Here is a 25,765-nt window from a genome sequence, read left to right on the forward strand (position 1 = left end):
CCTCCACTCCCGTGGAGAAACCGTCGCACTGCCGGCGCGCGCCCCCGACACGGCGCGCCTCCGGACAGCTCGCGCCCCGCCTCGCTGGGCCTCACGTCCGGACCGGAGGCCGGAGGTGGACGCGCTGGCACCCCGCGCGGGGCCCCGTAAGCCCTTGAGGGAGGTGCGCGCCCGCCGGAAGTCGCGCCCCCGACGCGGCCCACCTGCCCGCGGCGCCGGAAGTGGACGCTGCCGCCCTGCTTCCGGTCGGCGGGGCGCGCTCGGGCCGGGGCTGCGGACCGGGGCAAGTCCGGGGCGCCCATGGCGGAGGGTGGCGGCCCCCACGGGCGGGCCGGGCCGGGGCCCGCAGGTAACGTGCGCGAAGCCGTCGGGCCGCGGGGCGGCAGGGCGGCGGGGCAGCGGAGGGCATGGTCCAGCGCCCTGGCCGAGGGACCCCGGCGGCTGCTCCCGGGCCGGGGCCGTGCTTCCTCGTCCCCGGCGGGCTAGGCCCATGGAGCCGCGCCCTGCCGCCAGGGTCGGGTCAGCGCGGCGCGCCGTACGGGGCGGCCCCGGCTGCTGCGTGTGCCCGCTCCTCGGCCTCGCGTGGACATCCTCGCGCTGGGTGTCCTCTCCTGTGGAACTTGCTTTCTAACTGCCGGTCCGTGAGCCGGTGGGGATTTGCTAGGGCCCTTACTGTAAGAACAGGACATGGATCATCTTCCAGCTCTGAGCGCACGGGTCGGGAGAGCCCCCAGAGGCCAGTCCCTTGGGACGGCAGGTGTCTTTTCTCCGCCCTGCCACCTACGGCTTGCCTGGGGTGCTACCGCACATGCACGGGCAAGGGACAGCGATAACGGCATCCCCGGCGAGCTGTCCGTGACACAGCATGTCCAGGGGCCTGTGGCCCACCCGCAGAGGAGGCAGCTAGAAAGCCTCACGCTCACCACCCAAAGTAGCCATCAGATGCAGGGTTTCCACCCTGAGACCTCCCTCCTAATAGGATGTGAAGTTGCAGGGCAAGTGAGTTGTTTGCTGTGTTCAGAAGAGGTTCCCTCTTACCCTGTGGTGGGATTTCCCCTGTGTGCGTCGCTGAATTTGCCCTGTGTACCTAATGTGGAGAAGCTGATCAGAGAAACGCAAACCTTAAGTTGTGTTTGCATCTGAAGCTGGTTGTAGCGGGGGCTGCGTTGAGCTGGGCCAGGGAGTGGGTTGAAAAGAGGCCGGCAAAGGGAGGCCCAGAGAAGAACTTAGCAAAAATCTGTGGCTCCCACTTACCCGTCGGCCTTTGCTCTACACTTTCTGAATCTCACTGGCTCCTGCTTTGGGAGCTTTTTCACTCTGTGGGGTGCAACTGCAGGGTGACCGCTGTGGAGGAGGACAGCTGAAGGAAGATTGGGTGGCGGACCGAGGGTTCCTTGAGGCCTGCCTGTTGATCGGCTGCAGGTGTGGTTGTGGGATCAGCTTGAGTGACCCGTGTGTGTGTGAACGCGGGCTGCCCTGCCCACCTGCCAGTGAACTGCTGAGTCTTGAAGGGCAAGGAAGCTTACTCATCACCCCCCTTGTACGTTGGTCAAGTCTTGTCTGCAGTAGGTATTCAAGAGATTGGATTTGAATGTAAAAGCAACTTTATCATTGGAAAGCGTCCACCTGTGGAGGGATGTACTTTCCATCTGTGCCTGGTCCCTTGCTGGGAGTCCGATTTCATACTCTTTCCTTATGCCCCTGTCTGTAAGGATGTCTGCAGAACTCTTGATTATCTGGAGATTATTTCTGGGCTCCAGTGTGAGGGGAAAAACTCGATAATTTGCAAATAGGTGTCTGATTTTACAAATGTGTTGACTACTTATTTTTCATAACTCTGAAGGCTGGGAAGTCCAGGACCAAGGCCCAGCACATTCTTTGTCTGACAGGGCCCTGCTTCCTGGTTCCCAGGTGGCAGTATTCTTGCTTTGTCCTCACATGTGGAGGGTGTGTGGGAGCTCTCTGGGGTCTCTTTCATAAGGACATAATCCCATTCGTGAAGGCTCTTCTCTCATGATCTGTGCAGTCACCTACCAAAGTCACTGCCTCTTGATACCATCACCTTGGAGGGTTAAGATTCCGACATATTTTGTGGGGGAGACACAGACATTCAGTCAGTAGCAACGACTCTTTCTGTTCCTCACGGATTTTGATGCCCATTTATACTAAGGTCTTTTCTGGGCAATTGATTCTGTTTGATTTATTTTTTTATTCTGATAAGAGATAATAAGTTCTGGGGCGCCTGGGTGGCTCAGTTGGTTAAGTGACTGCCTTTGGCTCAGGTCCTGATCCTGGGGTCCTGGGATCGAGCCCCACAGCTGGCTTCTTGCTCAGCGGGGAGCCTGCTTCTCCCTCTTCCTCTGCCTGCTATTCCACCTGCTTGTGCGCTCTCTCTCTGTCAAATAAATAAATAAAATCTTAAAAAAAAAAATCTGTTAACTGGTAGGGTCTTTTTTTCTCATACGTACTAAAAAACAGGTGATTTTTCTTTTTTTTCTTTTTTTTTTAAGATTTTATTTATTTATTTGACAGAGAGAGACACAGCGGGAGAGGGAACACAAGCAGGGGTAGTGGGAGAGGGAGAAGCAGGCTTCCCGTGGAGCAGGGAGCCCGATGTGGGGCTCGATCCCACGATCCCGGGATCATGACCTGAGCCGAAGGCAGACGCTTAACGACTGAGCCACCCAGGCGTCCCAAAACAGGTGATTTTTCACTTATATTTCCAGATAAACTTTTTTTAAGTAAGTTCCACGCCCAGCATGGAGCCCAGTGGGGGGCTTGAGTCAACAGGACTCATCTTAACTCAAGGTTAAGATAAGCTCAAGACCTGAGCTGAGAGATCAAGAGTCAGACGCTTAACTGAGCCACCCAGGTGCCCCTCCAGATAGACTTTTATAATATTTTTGTCACATCTCATATAAAAACTCTGAAGAGATTTATTAAACCACTTAATTTGTTATCACTTAAAATCTTTTTAGCATTGACTCATCCTGTCCAAGCACATGGTACGGTTTACTCTAGTCATCTTTATTGTTTTCCAGTTTTATAGTCTTCATTATGTGAAGCTGGCTTTCTATTTATATGCATATATTTTAACATTTTCCTTCTTAACTGAGGTGTAACTTACATTCAGTGAAGCGCACCCATCTCAGGTTGCCGTCTTAATGAGTTAAGCATGGAGGCTCCTGTGAGGTCACGGCCCAGGTCGGCTTGCTGCAGTCATCCTGTTGCAGATAGCAGCATTTGTTTGGCTGTTGAATTTTGCCAAATCCAGGTGTCTTTTTGTAATATAGGAGATGATTATATGGTTTTTCCCAGTATTAAGACACTGCTACATTCTTGGGATAAACAGAGTAATATTATGGTGGATTGTTTTTTTTTTTATTTTTTATGGTGGATTTTTGATACGTATTTTAAGTTGCACCTTGCTAATATTTTATTTAGGATCTTCCGTATTCTTCAGTAGGGTTGACGCATTGCCTCCTGTCCCACCAATGTCTTAAAAATTATTACCCTTGTCAGATTTGGTGTCAGGATTGTGCTTGTTTCACTAAGGGAAACTTTTCTGTATTTTTCTAAGCCCTGGGCGTTTCTGGAGTGTGGGAATGATTTATTCTTGCGAGTTTGAGGTACCCAGGTAGACTGAAGACAAAGGGTTTGTTGCAGACGGCGCCCCCTATTGGTTGGTGTTGGCCAGGTTTCCCCTAGCTGACAGGAGCCCCTCTCTTCAGTGCAGGTCCTAATCTGAAGGAGTGGCTGAGGGAGCAGTTTTGTGACCATCCGCTGGAGCACTGTGAGGACACGAGGCTCCATGATGCGGCCTACGTGGGGGACCTCCAGACCCTCAGGAACCTGCTGCAAGAGGAGAGCTACCGGAGGTGAGCATCACTGTCCTGGGGCTGGCCCAGTGCTGCCCGAAGCTGAGGTGCGTGATCCGTGAGGGCACTATGTCTCCCTGGTGAGCAGGTGAAGACCCTGATGCTTTACAGTGTTAGAGGACAGGGGAGAAAAGGAGACCGAGGGAGCATGGCCAGACTTGTAGGAGATAGCCAGGTAGGGAGGGTAGGGAGACCTGAATTCAAGTCCAGATCGGTCATTGACCTTTATATTTTCTGGAAACTTCTGGCCCTCTCTGGTGTCAGCTTTCTTGATGTTAGTCCTGATGGCAGCACTGTTACTGTCTTCAAGAGTGGTCCTGCCCCCTTCCAAGTCTCTTGTGGCTCTTTACCCTAAGCTGTATACGTGAGTTCTCCTAACTTTGTTATTTTCATGTGGTTACCCCCCTGTGGGTGCAGATTTCCTGATGTACCCTCCTCTGGCATCTCTGATCCCCAGCTGTCTGCCTCCCGGGCCTGGGGCTCAGCCTCAGACCGGCCGTCTCATCACCCGGGGATATGCTGTGTGTTCACCTTCTTATTCCCTTTGTCTGTAGTGCCCAGCCTGCTGCCCGCCAGATCCTGCCCATTCCTGCCCATTCCTCCACACCGGCTCAGGCTCTTCCTTCGAAGCAGTGGGTGTTGATACTACTTTTTTCCCACCAGGAACCCCTGGGAGAGCACAGAGTCTTCCTTCCCTCTGGGTGTTCTCTGATTGCTTTGTGGGTCGAAGATTGGAGTCCCAGCTAGATTAGCAACTGACCTGCAACCAGCAACTCCTTCCTGCTTTGTGTTTCTTTCCCCTTCAGGGTTAAGATGGCAGTGAATTGATAGAAGAAATGTCTTCGGGTCAATATTGAAATGAATGCCGCTTTTTATGAATAGCTCCCAAGAGAAGGATTTCTAACAATTTAAGAATAGGGTTCTTTTTTTTTTTTTTTTTAATTCTGATGTCTTAGCATTATTTCATCAGAATAGATACCAGTATTTAAAAAAAAAAAAAAAAAAGCTCTAAATACCCAGAAAGGATTGTCATACAAAGATGGCAAATGGATTCTGCATGAATATTTAATGCAAATGACTCAGGCCCAAAGGAAACCTTAAATTTGCAGGTGCCACAGTAGAATAAAAACAATATGCAACAGTAGAATAAAAACAATAGAATAGAGTTCAACTAGGTATTTTCATATTGCTTTTCCAAGTACTTTTTTTTTCTTTCTTCTTCTATCTGGCTTGAAAAAATCTGTTTCTCAGTGATCTGTTTCTGTTGCTCTGTACTTTGACCGTGAGTCCTTGGAGCGTTCCTTGGTCTTCTTGGCTAGTGGGAGCCAGAGCTCAGCTGAAGGAGGAAGCCCTGGCCCACTGTGTATCTGTGTGTCACTCTTCAGTGGGCTGGATGGCCACGCTTTGTTCACAGCTGCACTGGGAGCCTGAAGTGAACTGTGTCTTGGTTGATGACGTGGTGGGTCCGTGGGCTGCATGGCCACGGCATTCCTTGACAGGGAGTCACAATTTGATCGTCAACTTCTGATGAGAGCTGAGCATAGCCCGTTGCCCTCTGCTGCTGGCCGGGAGTGGAGCGCTGCGTGGCCTTGGCCACTTCTGCAGGCTGTCATTTGTGCCGTGTCACAGGGAGAAGGACCACAGGGGCCACCTGGTCCCAGTGGGGATGCCAAGGCCCAGCCTCAGGCCTCCACAGCAAGTGGCTGGTGAGACGGGGCCTCAGGACCCTGGCGGGCTGCCAGCGCGTGCGCCGCTCTCCATCCTGCGCTGCCTCCCTGGGCACACCCTTCCACCCTTTGGGAGATCTCAGATCTTAGCTCTGCGCCTCAGTGTCCTCCGCTGTGGAATGGGCTCTCCACATCTGCCCTGCCCCACGCCCAGACCCAGCATCTCATAGAACAGAGCACACGCGGAGGCATTCTTGAGGCCCGGGAGTCCCCGTTTGAAGAGGTTGCCCTCCCGTTCTCTGTTGCCAGCATGGACCAGTATGGGAGGAAGCAGGGCAGCTTGTGGGTTTCCCAGCTGCCCCTCACAGCCTGGCTCCCCTGTGTTCTCTCTTAGCCGCATCAACGAGAAGTCTGTCTGGTGCTGCGGCTGGCTCCCCTGCACACCGCTGAGAATCGCGGCCACCGCGGGCCATGGGAACTGTGTGGACTTCCTTATCCGGAAAGGGGCCGAGGTGGATCTCGTGGACGTAAAAGGACAGACCGCTCTGTACGTGGCTGTGGTGAACGGACACCTGGAGAGCGCCCAGATCCTGCTGGAAGCCGGCGCCGACCCCAACGGAAGCCGGCACCACCGCAGCACCCCCGTCTACCACGCGTCGCGTGTGGGCAGGGCCGACATCCTGAAGGCCCTCATCAGGTCAGTGCTGCCGACGCCTGGCCGCCCTCGCCCCGTGGCCGCGGCTTTCCGTGGCCACGTCCTCTTTCCCTGTTGTCTGTATTTACTCCTCTGTCTGTGAAGTTAGGTGTGTTGGAAGAATTGTCTGTTAGTCTTTTTAAAGAGCTGTTTCTTAGCTCTGCCAGTTCTCTTATTTTTCTGCTTACTAATTTTTTTCCCCCATTTTCCTTAATTTTTCTCTTTTTTCAGTTGAATGATTGATTATTCATTTTTGTTCTCAAAGTGTCAGCTTTCAAGGTTATTATTACCTTTGCCTTTAGCTTTGGTCTTATCTGCTAAGCTTTTACCCCGTATTTAAATTAAGTATTATTGAAGTTGATTTCCTCCTTGTTCTTATGGAGGAGAAAGGTTTAATACACATTTTTTATGAACTACTTTTATTGTATTGTGCTCAGATAGTGTGGAGCGTATAATTTGCATTTTGGGGCTTCTTTTGAGTTTTTAATTTTTTTTAATGTCACACGATGTTGTTGTGGGTTATGCTCATTATTAAACCAGAGGGAAGCTGTAGGTCTCATTGAAGGCTCGTTTACACAGCATTCTGTCACATTTAGTTTTTAATCTTTTTGGGCTTGAGTAGTTCTTTGGGTGCTCACCTTTCTTATTCGACTGTACAGGATTCTTTGTTTTTTAAACACAGTTAACATTGTGGCCGTAGCTGATGTTAGGTCTATGGCTCTCTTTTGGTTTCTTAGCTGTTCCTTATTATGTATGTTTGTTCCATGATCTAGATTTTCTTTGCTTTCCCTTTCTATTATTTTAGATGGTTTATGGTCTTATTTTAATTGTACGAATGGTTACATTTTTAAAAAATTTGAACCAGATTACATTTTCATTTTCTGTGTCTCCAGTGACTTCTTTCTACCAAAGGTGCTTTTTTTCCGTGCCTTGCTCTGGAGGTGTTTCCTGTGGTTGGACAGAGTATAGTTTAGGTAGCCAGTTTTCAGTGTGGGAAGGATTGGGTAAGGCTCCTATTGTTACGGGCTGCAGTGCGGACGGTTTTCAGGAGCAGGAGACCTGGCGTTCCCTTGCCCAGCGCAAGGTGTGGTTTTTGAATTAGGTACTGAGAATATATTTATTACATTAAAAGTTTTTTTTTTTTTATTTTTTATTTTTTTTATGACTATGGAATTGGCTTTTGGAAAGACGGACGAGGGTATTATGGTATTTCCCTTCTCTTTAAAAATCTTTAGCCTGATCATCTAAGCCACCTCAGTCCTATATCTTTGCATCTTAGAGAATGTAAGTCATTAATTTGGAAATATTTTTGAATAGGATCAATCAATGAAATTTCATCTTGGTTCCAGAAATCCCTTTAGGCATTTCAGTCAGTTCATGATGCACAACTGCTTTGAATTAACTGTAGGCTTGACTTTCAGAAGTACATACACAGATGCCCTGTCTGAGAAGGTGTTAGCGTTATTAAGACATCTCATTCCCTCACTGGCGTGCAGGACATTACTATTACAATGAGGTACCAAGGACACATACTAAAAAGTTTTCTCTTTTCTGAATTACCAGGTAAGTGACTTACTGACCTTTCGAAAAGGGAGTGATATGGTTGAGTTATTGAACAAATAATACGATCTAAATATAATGTCAGCTCCTGCCTTCCTAGGTCATTGTTCCTTACACGCAGGGCTCTCTGCTGTCACGCTGTAATTTGCTGTTTCTCTGCAAGTAATTCCATTTTGTTACTTGTAAATTCCCTTGATATGTGTTGCTGATTTTTTTTTTTTTTTAAAAAGGTAAGGAGTGGTGTTTCTGTATGTGCAAAATTTATATTGATTCACTGAGTTGTCCCAGTGGTTCCTTGGCAGAGATATTAAAAACAGGAGGGGAATTTTGGAAAATATTCAGGATTAAAATTAACTGGATCCTATCCAGCATATTTTTATGAGTGGATGAAGGGCTGTCTTTCCCATAGCTCAGCTAATACCAGATTGTCATATTGCCCAAAATTACAAACATTTTTGAAAGACCTATCCCTAACAAAAGGAGGAAAAAAAAAATCACTGCTTAAAATCTAGTTCTCTTTTTCTTTATTGGTTGAGTATGTGAAATGAAATGGCAGTTTCTGCTTGGTTTGGTGTGTGTTGTAGAATGTTTCTCCTGTCACTGCTGGAGTGTCTGGGAGGCTGGGCGATGTTTGCATTTGACGATGCTGCGCGGCTTCAGTGGGGAAGGGACTGTCCTGGGAGCACATCGGTCGGTGTGCCCTCCCTTCTCCTCCTTAGGCCTGTGCTTGCTGCAAGCAGAAGTATGGGTTTCAGGGAGAAGTTCCTTCGGACACTCAGAATATGCTGAAGAGACAGGCGATGGACTATGACTGCTGGCCAGCCGTTTATGTCATGGCCTGGAAAATGGTCCTGTTTCCTGTGCCCTAGGCCCCTGCCTGTCCGCCCGTCTTCTCTGCTTCTACATGCCGTCATTTCCTAATTCCAAGAACCCCGTGCCGACAAAATGTGTGTGGCATTGTAGGTCTGTCTGGGGTGATGGAAGCTCGGGGAGGCGGGTGCTGGTGGTCGAGTGTTGACTCCGAGCAGAGTCGGTAACGTGCGCCAGGCAGGGGATCTCAAGGGAGCGAGACTGCGCTCTTCTCCACATCTGTCCGGGTGCACAGGCTTGCGCTTGGGCCCGCTACTGCTGATGTTCGCTTTGATCTTTTGATTAAGGTGGTGTCTGTCAGGTTTCTCCAATGTAAAGCTATTCTTTTTCCTCTCTGTAATTATTTAATTCGTATTTTGTGGAGAGGTACCGTGCAACACGTATATATCATATTTCTCATCAGATTTTTAATTTATTCATTTATTTGTGTTAGACTTACAGTTCCGTGTATTATCCAGGGAGTTATACTCCCCTATTATTACGACTTATTTTGATGCTCAGATTGTCTCCGATTTGGCTGCAGGGAGCCTGTCATACTGGAGGCCGGCTCTGGCCTTACGACATGTCCCCCACAGCCTTTGAACAGTTCCTTACTTTCTTTTATAACAATGTAGTCTAGGCTCATCTAGCATGTGTCTGTCTTAGCCCTGGAATTAGTCATTTCTCCGAAGAGTCCTGGTTTCTCTTAGTGGAGAATGGTGGTTAGAAGCCAAGATTTTTGCTTATGGGCTATTGTTGTTTTCAGGCCCTCCGATGGGACAGAGCTAAGGTTACATATACACATTTTTATCTATATTTCTGTATCTACATACATTGACAGTTGAGTTCACCCTGATACTTCTAATCCAATCTGGTACCACAGGGGTCATCCTACTTTTTCTTCCTTTCCGAATTTATTATTTGCTTTTCCAGCAGAGACCTGGTTCCCCTTCTCCTTAACATATTTACTTATTTTGCCAGCCCCCCACCTGTAACCAGACTAGTGTTGCTGTCCCCTCTCACACGACTCCTCACCTGATGTGGGCTGTAATACCCCACGCCAGACAGCATTTTTAGCAAGCACCCTCTTAACTTTGCCAGCACTCTGATACCCTGAGCCAGGCCTCCCTCCGTGCTTGCGTCCGCGGCCTCTGCTTAGATTAAAGGGACCTAGATTAGTAGTTTGCATTTGGGAGAACTCCAAATTCCTGATAGTAAGTCTGTATTTGGACTTCCCTGGGGGCAGGGACAAGGGCACGTCCCTTGTGGGGACCCTGAAGCCTCTGCCTTTTGAGAGTCATTTAGAGGTTGGCTCTGCTGAACAGTGTGGCTTCCAGTTCAGGCTGCTTGCTCCTGCACCCATGCCGTGCGAGATGCATTTCCTCATGTCTGGGCTGTCACTGCGCCTCCCGGCACCCGTAGGGATTGTCTCGGGGACTGCAGCGAGCGTGCCCCTCTGCGTGAAGCCCCCTGCTGGCAAGCTCTGCTTCCTGTCTCAGGTCCTTCGAGGGGAATCTGGTGCTGTGGTGTCTAGCGCACCCAGAAGGAGGAGCCGCCCTGCAGGCAGGACATCATGGCGCCATCTGGATACGCGGTTGGGCTACAGTGGGTTTTTTTTTGCTTTTAGTTTATGGGGATTGCCTTTAATTTGTTTTATGACATTTATGTGGTTCCAAAGTCAAATCTATAAAACAAAGTATATTAAAAGAAGTCTAGCTTCTGTGTTGGTCTCCTTCAACTCCCCTATAGATGACCATTTTAAAACTTTTATGTTTTATCTCTCCATTGTTAAAACATAAGCATAATGTGTATATGTCTAGGTATGTGTCATATACATGTATGTATCGTAACCACTTTCCCTCTGATAAACAGTAGCATAGTACACACTTTCACTGTCCTGCCTTTCTCACTTGTTAAATGTGTTCTGAGGTCATTCCAGAGCAGTATTTAGCGATACTCCTCATGCCTTTTCATAGCGGTTCATTGCTGCTTTATATGGATGGGCCACGGTTGGTTCAACCAGTCTCCTGTTGAGGGACCTCTGGGTTGTTTCTTGCCTTCAGCTGTTATGGATAATGTTTTAATGAATTGTCGTGTGCATGCATCTTTTCAGAATTTTGCAAATGTAACTTGGGAAGAGATTCCAAGAGTGTGATTGGTGGGTCAGAGGGTAAATGCATATGTAATTTTGCCACCTCTTGCCAAATTTCCTGCTAGTGGGATTGTTCCCTTTTGCATTGCCCCCAGAACTAAATGAGACTTCTTGTTTCTTTAAAGCTTGGTCAATAAAATTTTGATTTTCTCCATTGTGATAGGTGAGAAGTAGTATCTCAGGGTAGTGTTTTTTTTTAATTAAAAAAATACAATGTTACATTAGTTTCAGGTGTAAAGGTAGTTTTAATTTGCATTTGTGTTATGAGTGAGGCTGAGCATCCTTTCAAATGGCTGAGAGATGCTTGCCACTGTCAGCGTCTCTAGCTCGTTTTCCTGTAGAACAGTTGATCTTTTCCTTTTTTAATATGGATTCTTTTTTTTTTTAAAGATTTTATTTATTTATTTGTCAGAGAGAGAGAGAGCACAAACAGGGAGAGGCAGCAGGCAGAAGGAGAAGCATGCTCTCCGCTGAGCAGGGAGTCTGATGCGGGACTCGATCCAGGACCCTGGGATCATGACCTGAGCTGAAGGCAGGCGCTTAACCGACTGAGCCACCCAGGCATCCCGATCTTTTCCTTTTTTAAAAAAAAGATTTTATTTATTTATTTGAGAGAGAGAGAGGGAGCATGAACGAGCAGGGGGGAGGGGCAGAGGAGAGTCGCAAGCAGATCCCGTGCACAGCATGGACCCCAACACGGGGCTAGATCCCAGGATCATGACCCTGAGATCACAACCCGAGCTGAAACCAAGAATCGGATGCTTAACTGACTGTGCCACCCAGATGCCCTGATCTTTTCCTTTTATTAGCTCTTTCTGTATTAAGGATATTAATCCTTTGTAACATTCCCCCAACTTTTCCACTTACTGTTTTACTTTGCTTATGCTGCTTTTTGCCATGCAAACATTTTTCTTTAATTTTCTTTTTTAGAATTTTTTAAAAGATTATTTATTTACTCATTTGTCAGAGAGAGTGCGCGCTCGCACAAGCAGGGGGAGCGGCAGGCAGAGGGAGAAGCAGGCTCCCCCTTGAGCAGGGAGCCTGATGCGCGGCTCAGTCCCAGGACCATGGGATCATGACCTGAGCTGAAGGCAGACGCTTAACCGACTGAGCCACCCAGGCGTCCCTCTTTGTTTAATTTTCATGTTAAAAAGCTTTCCTGTTACATCTTTTCTTGTTTGATATTCCAAATAGATGTTATAATCAACTTCTGTAACTCCAGAGATGTTAGTTTTATTTGTATTTATAATCAAGTTCTTTTTTTTTTTTTTAAGATTTTATTTATTTATTCATAAGAGACAGAGAGAGAGAAAGAGAGAGGCAGAGGCAGAGGAAGAAGCAGGCTCCCCGCTAAGCGGGGAACCTGATGCAGGACTCAATCCCAGGACCCTGGGATCATGACCTGAGCCGAAGGCAGACGCTTAACCATCTGAGCCACCCAGGCGCCCTATAATCAAGTTACTCTAAGAATGGGATTTTCATTTTTATAACAGACTTCAGGAAACTGATCTCTTAATAGTGTTGAGCCCTCCTCTCCAAGGTGGGGGTGGGGCTTTCCATTTCCAAAGTCTGCTTGTATGACTTTAGGAGTATTTTGTAAACTTCCCTCATGCAAATTTTGGACATGTACTATTAAGTTTATGCTTAGATATCTCATTTTAAAATTTATTTTGCTTTCATAAATGAGGTCTTTTCCATTTTGTCTGTGAACTTATTTTTGTATGTATGAAGGCTGTTGATTTTATGATTTTATAATTTTATTAAAGTAATAAATTCTCTCATTGCTTATTGTATTTTCATTAATTGTTCAGGGCTTTCCAGACATAGTCATATCCTCTGAAAATAAGGAAAGTTTTTTCTCTTCCTTTATGATCTTAATCAGCTAATTGCTTTCTCTTGTCTGATTGCACTAAAATACCCTTATTTAAAAATGCCTGAATTAGGGGCACCTGGGTGGCTCAGTTGGTTGATTGTCTGACTCTTGATTCCGGCTCAGGTCGTGATCTCAGGGTGTTGAGATCAAGTTGCGCACCCTCTCTCTCTCAAATAAATAAATACATCTTTAAAATGTCTGAGTAATAGTGGGCTGGAGAATGGGTGTAAGCAGCTTGCTCTGGCTTCCATAGGAGAGCCGCCCCTCTCCCCATTAGGTGAGACGCCAACATCTGGGTTTTATCTTGTGAAGGAAATGTCTATCACTTCTTATTTTATTGAGTATTTATAAACCTGCATTAGTGTTGAGTTTTGTCTCATGCCTTCTTTTTTTCATCTATAGAGGTAATCATGATTTTCCCCTTAGTTCTGTGAATATGATGGACTGTGTTCTTAGGATTTCTAATATTGGAACCAGCCTTGCATTCTTGGAATAACCCGCATGAGGTCATGGTATATTGCTTTCTTAATATACTTTGGATTTGCTTTGCTAACATTTTATTGAAGGTGGTTAAGTTGATACTCATAAGTGAAATTAGTTGGTAGTTTTTTTTTTAATGGTGTGGCTTTTGTCAGGTTTTGGGATTGTTTTGCTAATTTCATAAGATGAATTTGGAATTTTTCCTTTTTTTTTCCCCTTTTTTTTGAAGTACTTTGAATAGCCGTAAGATTGTCGGCTCTTCAAAGGGTTTGAAGAGTTCCCCGATGAATTTGTTGTGTGGGTGGCTTCCAAGTTCTTAAGTACGATCTTACCTTCCTGGAAGTCATGAGACTGCTGTGACCTGTGGCGTCTCCTCAGCGGCTCCCCGGTGCTCATGGAGGTCAGGGCTGTCCCGGTGCTGTGGGGATCTGTTGACTTCGGTCAGTCTACCGCAAGGTCTCACTGTCCCTGTGTCTCCCTGTAGGTATGGGGCTGACGTCGACGTCAACCACCACCTGACTCCTGACATCCGGCCCCCTTTCTCCCGGCGCCTCACCTCCTTGGTGGTCTGCCCCTTGTATATCAGCGCAGCCTACCACAACCTCCAGTGCTTCAGGCTGCTTCTCCAGGCGGGGGCGAACCCCGACTTCAACTGCAATGGTCCTGTCAACACGCAGGGCTTCTACAGGGGCTCCCCCGGGTGTGTCATGGATGCCGTCCTGCGTCATGGCTGTGAAGCGGCCTTCGTGAGCCTGCTCGTAGAGTTCGGAGCCAACCTGAACCTGGTGAAGTGGGAATCCTTGGGCCCAGAGTCAAGAGGCAGAAGGAAGGTGGACCCTGAGGCGTTGCAGGTCTTTAAAGAGGCCAGAAGTAAGTGGCCTGAGTTCCCTTCTGACTTGCAGTCTGTGTGGGTTACTTGAATGAATTGAGCTGTAGTGATTAAAACAAACTCTTCCAACAAAGCACTTAGTCAGAATCTGCAGTTAGGGCTAGGAAGTTTCTAGAATACTCCCAGATTGGTCTTTTCAAATTCCTAGACACCAAGAGTTGATATAAAGAAATATATAAAAGTACATGTTCAAAGTTCCTGGAATTATAGTCGACTGCTTTACCTCTTTGCTCTGCTTTGTGACCCCAGAGTCCTTCACTTACGCGTGGTTTTTAAATGTTTGACAATAAATTGCAAGCCCTTCCTCCTTTAGGGGTCCTCATGCCCTTTCTTCAGTTCCACTCAAATACCATTACTTTTATTGTGTGATACGTCTGGTTTTTGTTAGAATCGACTCCATAGCTTGCTTATTTATGAAGAAAGATTTTGCTAATGAATTAATAAATCAATGGCCAGATTGTTTGCTGTTGATCTGGAGCTTGGTCTTCGTGTCCGAGGCTCACTCTGGGGCTCAGAAGTGGACCTTGTGCACCTCCTGCCGGCTGCTGTGGGCCCTCTATGACCTGCCCACGCCTGGCCTCCTTCTCGCCTGGGTCTCGAGGACATCTGAGTTGAAAACCTTTTCCCTAACCCTGGCCTCTCACAGAACTTGAGTTCATTGTGTTTCTGTTGTTGGAGTTTCCTAAGCCGGTCATTAAAACGTGCTCCCGGTGAGCCTTCCCCCACAGAGCTGGTTAGTGGTCAGTTGGAGTCGTTCTGAGAGAGGCTGCCTGCCTCGTGCCTGCTTCACAAGGCAGAGACGTGGTTAGGCTTTTGACCCACCACAAAACTGTGAGCCTGCACTCCTCACAGACTGCTCGGCCTGTCTGTCCGGGGTCCCCCGGGAGCTCCTGGGATTGACCAAGAGCAGAGGCTGACGGAGGGTTAGGGTCCGTCGTTCACACCTGTCCCGGCCTTCAGTGGTCAGCTCTTGTTTCTGTCTAGGAAATTAAACCCGGTCAAGGAGGTGCCATCCCGGTGGGCAGGTGCCCCAGGTGAAGATTGCACTCCTTGTGCAGGCGGAGGAGTGGATGACAGACCCTCCTCCCCCGGGCCACTCTCTCTACTGTAAAATTGGGAAGTTGGCAGTGAGCACTCAGGGCAGTTCTGTCAGTCTCAGCCAGCCTCTGGCTAACCTCCCTCCCTCTGTCTCCCTTTCTTCCCTCGGCGTTCCAGGTGTCCCCAGGACCTTGCTGAGTCTGTGCCGTGTGGCTGTGAGAAGAGCTCTTGGCAAATACCGACTCCATCTGATTCCCTCGCTGCCTCTGCCAGACCCCATAAAAAAGTTTCTGCTTTATGAGTAGAATGCAAGTGCAGCAGTTGATTGCAGTGAGGAGGAAGGTGATCTGCAGTGAAAGTCGACACCGATTCTTGCCCCGGTGAACCACATCCTGTCTGTGCTGCTGACGGAATCCCATTTGGCTGTTGGTAAAGCAGAAACGGCCTTGTTCTCATGGATTGTAATTCCATCTCAGGTGCTCGGGGCATTGGACAGTCCTGGGGTCATTGTCAGCTGAAAAGTTCATACAAAACTTCATTTTGTTCTTCCTCAGTATCTCTGTTTTGGATTCTCTCGGTAGCAAATTCACGAAGTGGGCCTTGCGGTGTGTGTAAGTACGGGCTGAGGTTGGAGGTCTGCTAATAGCTGCAGTGGGGAAGACTCCTAGCACTTTCCAGAACTGTGCTTCTGTTTATATTTTTACTTCTCGATTTCATTGTAAAGCCTTCTAATACCTAAATGAAAAGAGAGTTTTGGTTAAAAAAAAAAAAAAAAAAAAAAAAGTAGAGTACAGAAATGCAGTTCATGAATTTGCTGGTTTGTTTTCCCTGCTCCTGGGGGTGACGTGGCATTTGTCTGCACTCACCCCTTCCTTGCCACTTCCGTGTACTCTTCTTGTGGTGGTGTCCTCTGTTAATTGTCTTCCTTCCAGGATGGTTTCTTGGGTGCATGGATCGGCTGTGTTAGCTCAGTCAGGACCTGCGTTTGTTCAGAGTCTAGAGGGAGGACCTTCTGCAGTGCTGCACCTGTTCTCACACCTCACCGCGCTCGCATCACGCCAGCAGGTCCCACAAACTCTCTGCCCTTTCCCTTTGAGGAGCTTCCAGACGTGGATTGATTTTAGGAGGGCCGCACTGAAGAACTAGCCAGTAAAATGACTGCCTACATTCGGACCAAGGACCGCTCCAACAGCATTCACTGCCAGTTCTAACCGAAGGGAACACCTGTGGCGCTGCCTTGTAGTCCTTGCACACTCCAGGGCGGGGGGATTCACTTGTCCTCTGGATGGTTCCAGGCTTTCTGATGCTTGGGTCCAGTGGACAAAACATCTGGCATTTGGTTGATTGCTCTTTGCCTATTTTGGACCCCATGTCTTGGTAGTTGCTCCTAGAAGCCGAGGACGGGGGCAGCAGCGAGGTCAGAAGTCTTCACCTGGCCTGCTGGGGGTGCTGGTAGGTGAGACGAGCTGAGTTCTCATCCGAGTCTGTGGCCGTGGGCAGGGCTCACTCCCACCCGGGCTCCGCAGCTCAGTACGTGGCTGTGTCCGCAGAGGTGGGCCATCGGCTGCCTCTTCAGAGCTCTCCAGGTGATGCTGTTTCCTAGGAAACCACATCTGGTAGTTTGAAGCCTCCGATGACCGTTGTGTGGAATCGTGGTGATTCTCACCTTCAGAAGTGTTTAGGAATGGGCAGATTCCAAATCTGTGTTTAGGTTTTCTGTCATAAGAGCTGTCTAATTTGTAATAATTGAATTAATGATACAGGTTTACTTATTTACTAACAGCATTGTAGGTTTTAGCCAAGGAGACAGGCAGTGTCTGTCATTGTCTTACGCGGCTTGAGGATAGAATTCTCAACCCCACCTCGTGTATCCTGGACGGCTTGGCCAGAACGCCAGGCTGTGACCTGTAGGTGTGTGTGTGAGGTCCCAGGGGGAAGGGGCCTGGATGGTTCAGAGGGAAGACACAATCATGGGAGGCTCCACGTGGCTGCAGTGACCCTGTCACAAGCTGTGGCCATAGTGTAAGTGTGGGATGGCTGGCGGAGCCCGAAATTGGGCTTGTGTGCTGCTGCTGAAGGCCTGGGCCCCTGGCCAGCCGGGCTTATGCAGAGCTGGGGGCCGCTCAGAGTGAGGCTGTGAGCTGTGGGGTGTGGGTAGCTGATGAGGGTCCTTAGAGCCTGAGCCAAGTGCTGCAAGGGCTTCAGCCGAGAAGGGCTTCGGGGTGTTCTCTGTGGCATTCAGGGTGGGACCAAGACCACAGCTAGGCTGTGGCAGGAGCTGTGGGGAGGTAGGGCTCCCCGGATATAGGGAAGTTGGACTGGGCCACTGGCAGGGGCTTCATGTCACTGGAGGTGGGAAAGCAGCGGCTGGTCACCTTCTCAGTAGGGCTGAAAGAGGAGTTCTGGAGTGGGTGGTGGTTCACCTTATTTTTCAGCTCTTCCGACTCTGGGTCCCCCTGCCTCGGCCCTTTTGGCTCAGGGTCTCTCCAGGTGGGCCCTGTTACAGACACGTGGCACGCTCTGAGTCTGCCCCACTGGGTGCTTTCGGCAGAGGCGTGTTAGGACAGGGCCTCCCCAGCCCTGCCCAGGGTAGGAGGGTAGCTCTGTTCCTGGACCTTCTGGAAAGCCGTGCTGGGAACGCTGCCGGTGCAGAAGTCTTGCACATTTGGCACGACCTTTGGGCTGCACGAGCCAAGGCCCAGTGCAGGGCGGTGTCAGGGTCTTCTGCCTGGCGAGGCGAGTGCCGGGCTTCATTCTGGGGGGTTGAACAGTTTTCCCAGGGTCTCTCTAAAAGGAATGGGCGGAGTTGATTCTCATAGTTGGGTCTCCCCCAGACCTGGCCAGGGAGGTAGTGTGAATCAGGAGAGGATGAGCCAGGGAGCAGGAATGTGCACGGGACCAGGGCCTCTGCTCTTCCTTTGCAGAGCACAGGTTTGGTTGTTCAGCCAGACTCTGCTGATGCTTTCGGAATCCTGAGAACTGTGAGGTTTAGCCTCTGGTTTGAAACTTCATAGCTGCCAAACATGAATCTGAAAACAGTGTAGATAGTTGCTTAAGGTCATTCCTACTTGTTTGAGTGACACTTAACTTTACTACAGCTCCTTTCCTTCTGTTGGCCAGGGTAGGATACTGAAGAGGAAAGAGTCACTTGGTCACAACACTTTATGAAATCATGTTTCTGAGGCATGGGGCCCCCAAGACCCCTGTAAAAGGAAACGTGGTGGTACTCGAGGAGGCTGCTGCGCAGCGGGCCCCGGAGCTCTCCCTAGGGACGGGCACAGCAGACCAACAGGAGTGAGCTGGAGTGTCCCCCCCAGCCTGGTCCCAGGAGTGTCCCGACTCTTCCCACTCGTGGGGCACCTCCTGGCCATTGAAGAGTGTCCTGCTGTGGGCCTTGGCTGCTGTGGACAGATGGGCAGGGATTGGGGTTGGGGGCAGTGTTGATAACCTCTGAGAATTCCGCTCTGGCGTCCTGCCTGCCAGAGCCGAGTCTGTTTCCGAGAGCCATCGTGTCACGCCTGGCTGTGCCTTTTCATATTACTTATGTTATTTATATATTTATTTATTTATGTCCTGCCTTGTTCCAGAAGAGGGTTTAGGGCAGCGATGCTTGGTTTTTGATGTTCTGTTTGACATTTGGTAAGTTTCTGTCAGCATGTTCTTGTTAGGTGAGTTTAAAAAGAGGACAATTAGCAGTTTCCTATTGTTGACTATATTTCTGTTCTCAGCCTTAAGTGCCATCCTTTTTTCCTCTTTCCCCTCTTCTCTGAATTGATTTTTTAAATCAAAGGTTCCTGTGGAAGTAGAAGGGGAGGAACGTGCAGCAAGCAGAGGTCTGAGTGAAGGAAACAGCCTGAGAGAGAAGTGCTTTGCCCGCGCTTTTCCGTGCGCAGGCCCCAGGATCAGGGAAGCCGCATTCACGCTGGCAGTCCTCCGTCCGTGCCCGCCTGCAGGACGTGTGGGGGACACTGTACTGAGCAGTCCCTGTGGCTGTGAACTGCCAGGTGACCTTGTCCCTCCTCTTGGTGGATGTGCATTGGAGGTGGTGACGGTGCTGGAAGAGCCTGTGACCTTGGGGACCCCACGGGGCAGTCAGAGGGCTCTGTGCAGGTCCGTAGGACAAGGACACATATTAAATAACTTATGAAATCAAGTTTATTCAACCTGAAGATTTATATTTTATTCTGAGATAATGTCCTTCCTAATTTGGATGATAAAATGGACTTTTATGTAATGAAGGTGATAATAGAGGGCAATATTTTTATTTTTTAAAATGCTCTTGGTTGGAAGATAAAATGTTGGCTGCTCTTTGTCAGGCCCCAGAATTTAACTTGCCAGTCTCTGAAGTTGCGGAGTCCGGGAACCCCAGTCTAGCTACGGTGTATGTTTACATAATGATGAGAAATTCCTCTTGGATTCTTAAAACAGCCTGTACGTTGTTGCATTTCTGCTGCTCATAGTCTAAGAGCAAGCTCCGAGGTCACCGTGTGTGGTGTCAGCAAGTACGTGCTTACAGTCTGGCATGACAGAGCCTCCCTGTGGTGACAGGCCTCTAGCCATGCCTGAATCCCTGAGAAACACTCCCCAGAAGTGTTGTGTGGCTTCTCAGTGAGGGCTGCCCTTACCTCAGGCCTTGGGGGCCCGTGGCTCCCCTGAGCGCCGGTGGCTCTGTGGCATGTTGGTGATGGCGCTTGTAGTGGGTCTTCTGGAACTGAGACTTCAGCTTCCACTTCTGTCCCTTTGGCCGCCCGCCAGGCACTCAGTGAGCAGTCCTGAGTGGTCTGGATTCCGCACCAACTCGGAAGTGCCTCGTTTGGCCGTGTGACCTCTTTCTCCCTGGCTTACTTATCACTCCCTCCAACCCCCCAGAACCTGACCCCTTGGTGTGGAATAAAATAACCGATGTGAACTCATGAGTGGTTAGTGGGACTGTGTCCCAGGAGAATCCCACGGGAGGGACGTGCAGATTGGAGTGTAGTGATGTGCAGAATATACACTCTACATTCTGGGCAGACAGTCAGATGGAGAAGTGAGGCGGGAGAAGGGGTGACTTCTGTGGCCTTAACATGAAATTGTGCAGTGTCTGGAATGCGTGGGCATCCTTTTTTTTTTTTTTTTAAGTTGGTTGGGTTTCAGATCTCTCCCGAGTAATGTGTGAATGTGCGTCAGTGCAGTTTGAGTGTGGTGTTTGTGAACGTGTGAAGTCCGCTCGCTGCCGTCGTTTAGCCGGCAGCGTCCCTGCTCTGCCCTGCAGTGTTTGCACAGCTCCCGGGGCCTGTGTGCTCGGCCCAGCAGTGTGACCCGCAGTGGGCCTGTGGGCCTGGAGACACGCTGACGGCAACGGTCACCGTAGACCCTGTTTGCCCCTACTGCTTTGGGAATGAAGGCGTGTTTGCCCTCAGCAGCTGGGGCCGCGACTGTTCTCGCACTTGTGCCTGGTTCAGCGTTTCCAAAAGTATGATGGACGTCTTTGATATGCTGTTGTAACTTTAATAAATGCTTTATTACCCTTTAATTCAACCCCCCTCCCCAATGCCTTAATTTTTTGGACTGTTTATCTCAATGGGTAGAAATTGGTCTTGTGAAATCTTTGAATACACATTTCAGCCAAGTGACTGGCTCTCTGGAAAATTTCTAATGATATGGAGAGAGGAACTTTTTTGAATTGCTCCAAGGGATCTTAGTGTTCTAGAGGGGCACTCAGAATGTGGCACAGGTTTAAATTTCTGGCCGAGCCTGTTTTACTTAGTGGGGTTTCCAGTTTGAAGAGAATGTGCCTCTAAAGTGTCTGAAACCCATGGCTTTCAAGCAAGGTGAATCGTCCCTGCAGTGCTCTGCAGGGGGGAGGTGGTGGAGAACTGGGCAGAACCATTGTTTCTGGGTCTCTGTTTTTGACAGTGGGAAGGTGAGGTATGAAGCCTTGGGATGAACCCAGGACTGAAGGAACTAAATAAAGACATTTATTCCTGTCTCAGCGACACTAGCATGTTCTGTGTGTCTGCTTTAAAGATAATCTTCTTCATTCTTCACCCCCTGACCACCCCCTGACCCCTGGCTGCACACACACCTCTCCTGCTCTGCTGGAAAGGTGGCCTCACTTTCTTTCTGTCTCAAAACCTGCGTAACTTGTGTGGTTGAGATTGGGTGGCTTTCCACCCAACTGGGTGGCGTATCCAGTATTCATCTGTGATAACAGAGGCCACAGTTTTAGCTGGACACTTAACTTCCCAGAATAGTCTTCGTTTCCCAGCCTTGTGTGCAGTAGGTGCGGCTGTTTGCCATAACTCCTTTCTGAAATCCCATTAAAACGACAGTGGAATTTTACTTTTTAAAAAATGTACAAATCCACTAAGATGACTGAATAGCAACAAAATTTAGGAACGAACCTCTCAAGAAAACAGGTGAATGGTAACTGATCTAGAAACATCTGAGAAAACCACCTTGTAAAAAGAAGTATCTGAGAATCTGGTTTCACTGCAAAGCTCTCCCAGAGGCTCTGACATGGGCAGCTCAGGTGCCTTCGAAGTGGCTGTGGGGGACAGTGGGAGGACTGGCGGAGCCAGGTTAGGACGTAGTCCTGACTCCGCTGCACACAGCTGGGCAGCCTGTGTCTGCCCCAACCCAGTAGAAGACCTGCCGCACTCAGCCTTCCGTGTGCCGACTCTTCAGCTGGGACTCAGGCTCATATCCTGCAGGCAGGAATAGAGCAAAAGAGGCTTCTTGGGGAACCTCACCAGCCTAAGGTGTAGGACCAGAGAAAACGGAGTCCCTTATGTCAGGGATGAAATGGAGATCATTTCATCTCCATTGGTGTGTAAAGGAAACAATCTTACAGGAATTGAAGGCCCTTCTCAGAAGTCAGCAGGGGATGCCGGCCAGTCCCCAAATACTGGGTCTGTTATGCCCAACTCTGGACTTCTTGTTCCCTGACTCAGCTACCCTCATCCAAATAAGAAAGAACACCAGTAGGCAACCAGACAGCTGAAAAACCAAAATAACTTGTATTTGTCCCATTAGAGCCCCATAGTCTGAGCAACTCAGAACTCATTGCTTTTGTAGCCCTGAGTTACCTGGTTTGCAGGCTGAAAACCTTGCAATAGACTCATCTTTCTGTTTTGTTTAATTCAGTATACAGTTTGGTTTTTGACAAAGGAAAGACCTAACATACCAATACTGAATGTGGCCAAACAAATGGTCACATGTCTTGCAGTAGATTCCAACAAATCAAGAGAATTCTGAGAACAAAGGGTAGAGTTTCCAGATTACAAGAGCCAATGTAGTGCTAACACAACGGAAGACGACCTGCCAGCACACATCACTGAAATTTCCATACTAGAGAAAAGATCCTACAGGACATGTACAAAGTATCAGGTATCAGAATAGCTCTGGAGTCCTCAAATGCCACACTGGGCCATAGAGGAGGGTGGTATAATACTGGCCTTCACTTTCATAATTCTGACGGCAATATTTTCAGCTAGATTAAAAGCCAAGCTAAAGACTTGAAGTGTCTTTAAAACATTTATGTCCCACATACCCTTAGGAAACCATAAGAGGATGTACCCCTCCAAAATGAGGGAGTACACCAAGAAAGGGGAAAACATGGTACGCAGGAAATGGGGGACCCGACAGCAGGAGGCGAGGTGGACGCTTGCACAGGCAAAGCCTCCGGGAAGGCGGCTGTGCACCAGACACAGAACGTACCAAGTCTGGGGGGGAAGTGGGGCAGCCCCGGAGAGGTCTTCGTCCTCCGACAGCCTCCTGCCTCTGAACACAGTTGGATAGGAATTGGGATTCAGTTATTGACAAGTTCCTAGGAAACCAAGGGACGTAACTGGAAGGGGAAGAAAACGATGGGCGGGAAACAAGTTACCACAGTAATACTAGCTGGCGCAGCGGTGGTTAGTAGGACGCGGCCCGGGTGGCATCAACACTGAGTGTGCACCGTACAGCCGTGGGACTTCTCCGGATGCAGGTGGGGAAGTGTGGGAGGGAAAGCTGTCTAATCCTCATTTTCCGTGGGGAGAGGTCCAGAGGGAAAGCCAGAACGGAAGGAAGGCTGCGGTACGAGGTCAGAAAGGAACAGCAGAATGAACCCGAAGAGAGTAGAAGGGGGGGAGTAAGAAGGAGCAGAAATTCATTAAGAAACAAAAGCGAGAGGGCAGCAACAAAGCCCAAAGTCGCTGCTTCCTAAATTAAAATACATGCACCTCCAGAGAGACTCGTCAGAGGTATACAGCTCGCTACGAAAAAGGGCAGTGTTACAGACCACGCTGATTCCCATGATAAGGTACCACCAACAAGCTTGTGATAGGAAATGTGAAAATCAAATTTCTAGAAAAACAACTTCTCTAGGGAGGGGCTCCGACAGTAACCACACCCACTTCTCTGCGGGAGGGGGCCTTGGAGGACCACCTGGTAAATCTCGGCGCGTCTCCTTTAAGAAGAAGCGAAGCCCCGCCTCGTGTGGAAATGTCATTTCCCGGCGCCCATTTTGATGGTGTCACGCGGTGCCGGGCCAATGAGAGCCCAGGAGGGGGTGTTCCCCTGCGCGCGGACTGGGTGGGGGCGGGACTTCTGGAGCCGAACTCTCGGCGGTGGTGCGGTCTCTCGCGGTGCTGGCGGAGGACTCCCGGCCGGGGTCCCGGGGGTGTGGCCGCGTGCTGATGCGACGGGGGTGGCTCCTTCGGGCGGGGTGTTTTGTAAGAGCATCCCGGGTCAGGGCCCCCGGGCAGGTCCGTGCGCCGCGTGGCTCGGCCGGAGTCCCCGGCTGAGTCCCCGGCGCCGCGGCGGGCAGAACCCGCCCGTGCCGAGGCGTGCGGGAGAGGTTGCTGCCGGAGGGGCGGAGCAGCAGCTGGGAGAAACCCTGCAGAGAGGCGCGGAGGCCACACGTCGGAGAGGCCCTCCGTGCGCCCTCCTCCAGCACCCGGCCGCTCGGTGGGGGGAAGCCCCGCAGTCGCGCGGCCCGCCCCCGGGGACGCCTTTCCCTCGGGAAGGCACGGCAAACGAGGGTGCTGCCCGCAGCCACGCCGGACGCCGGGCTGAGGGCAGTGAGTGCGGGAAGTTCTGTAGCCACGGCTCTGGCCTCATTCAGCAACGCGGTTCACGCTGGAGAACGGCCTTGAGAGCGCAGCCAGAGCGGGAAGGATGCATTCAGGGCAGGATCCAGACTCGCGGGGCACGAGAAGGTTCACGGGGAAGGGGCTCATAGAGGCCACCTCTCTGAGCTCATTCAGCAGCAGAATGTTCACACCTGGGAGAATTCCTTTTAAAGGCACAGAATGAAGCACTGCTCTGATTTAGCATGGAAAATTCAGAGCCTAGAAAGATGTTAGGAGTACAGCAAATGTGGGAAAACCTGCTCAAACTTCAGATTTGTGCTGCCTAAGAGCCTTTTTAAGTATGACTAGTGTGAGGAAGCATTAAGCTGCAGATCCAGCCTCATTCACCCCTAGCAAATTCACACTCGGTGAAGACTATGAAGGCAGAGATGCTGGAAGTGCCTTACACCAGAGAGTTCCTCGTTCAGCACCGGCAAATTCACCGTAGAGGAAGGCCTTCTGAGCACAGCCAGTGCGAGAAAACCTTCAGCCAAGGGCCTTACCTCATTCAGCATCACACTGGAGAAAGGCCTTAAGAGTGCAGGGCATGTGTTCTCTCGTTCACTGTAACAGGACGTGCATGGAGAGAAGTTCCGAGAATAGTGTCTGAGGATGCCATCAGTCAGAAGTTGAACACTCACCTTGGGGATACTGATGAGTGCCAGGTGTGTGGGAGGCTCTTAGGGGCTATGCTGCACTTTCTAACCTGCCCGGGACCCTTGCCAAAGTTACCTCTGTCAGCGCCTGTGGTGGAGGCCATCTCACGAACTCTGCCAGCTGGGAGGGACTCACCAGCAGCCTGAGCCCACTGGTGGACCTCATTCTCTTCTTACTAGTTATGGCATGGATGTGACTCAGCTTTGGCTAGGAGAACTCAGCTGGGGTCTTTTTGTGGCTTCCAGGGATGGTTTACCTTTTTTCAGAGATAATTGTTGGCCTCATGACTCCTGTTCGATTTGTCCAGCTTCCAAGTCAAACTTCCAAAGGAACTGCCTCCCTCCAATTATTCTGCTGGGTATGGAAATAAAAGCCTTATTGGTCAAACCACCTTTTATCTGGCGGTTTCTGTTTACTATGTGGGGTGGGTTGAGAGCAGAATTGGGGTCTGCAGCATTGAGGGGATGGGTGGTAGGAGAGTTGATGACAGGGAAGAACTCTCAGTCCACTTTTGGCTTGATTTGTGCTGCCCAAGACCTTCAGGAAGTAATTGAAGGACTTCGAGACTGGCTCCCCTCCCCCTGCCCCCCGCCAGTGCATCTCCAAGCCGTATGAGTTGGGTCTGTTGTATCCAGGGGATGTCCCACATTCCCCAGCACTGCTGGCGGGAAGCTTTCTTCCCAGGACCTACCTAGGAGCCATGTCTCCTGAAGTCCAGAACCTAGTAGGCAGGTACCATTGATTGTAAGCCCTACAGGGGCTATGTAGGAGCCATAATTAGTGCATAAACTAATAGTAGTAAGTGGGGGAGACTGGCAAAATTAGAGGGGATGTGCCCCTTGTAAGTGGGCATTCACAAATGTTCTAGTAACTGTAGCTTTGCAAGATGATTCTCAGCATCTTTAGACGTGTATCTTTCCTATAGCTAGC

General features: G+C 49.6%; 1 protein-coding gene across 1 annotated transcript; it reads left to right on the forward strand.

Moving 5' to 3' along the window:
- Positions 1-25,225, forward strand: ASB1 (ankyrin repeat and SOCS box containing 1). Its single transcript, XM_036086445.2, has 5 exons — positions 1-349; positions 3,737-3,878; positions 5,940-6,242; positions 13,638-14,023; positions 15,258-25,225. The coding sequence occupies exons 1-5, from the start codon at positions 301-303 to the stop codon at positions 15,383-15,385; spliced, it is 1,008 nt and encodes a 335-aa protein (XP_035942338.1). The 5' UTR covers positions 1-300; the 3' UTR covers positions 15,386-25,225.
- Positions 25,226-25,765: the final 540 nt, after the last annotated feature.

This window comes from Halichoerus grypus, chromosome 4 (assembly GCF_964656455.1).
Source record: "Halichoerus grypus chromosome 4, mHalGry1.hap1.1, whole genome shotgun sequence".
NCBI classification, from domain to species: domain Eukaryota; kingdom Metazoa; phylum Chordata; class Mammalia; order Carnivora; family Phocidae; genus Halichoerus; species Halichoerus grypus.

Excerpts from the sequence above, each read along its gene's own strand:
- ASB1 (XM_036086445.2), top strand. The coding sequence starts at position 301 with ATGGCGGAGGGTGGCGGCCCCCACGGGCGGGCCGGGCCGGGGCCCGCA. Across the intron at positions 3,879-5,939 it reads CAAGAGGAGAGCTACCGGAG|CCGCATCAACGAGAAGTCTG; the intron begins GTGAGCATCACT and ends GTTCTCTCTTAG. Across the intron at positions 6,243-13,637 it reads ATCCTGAAGGCCCTCATCAG|GTATGGGGCTGACGTCGACG; the intron begins GTCAGTGCTGCC and ends GTCTCCCTGTAG.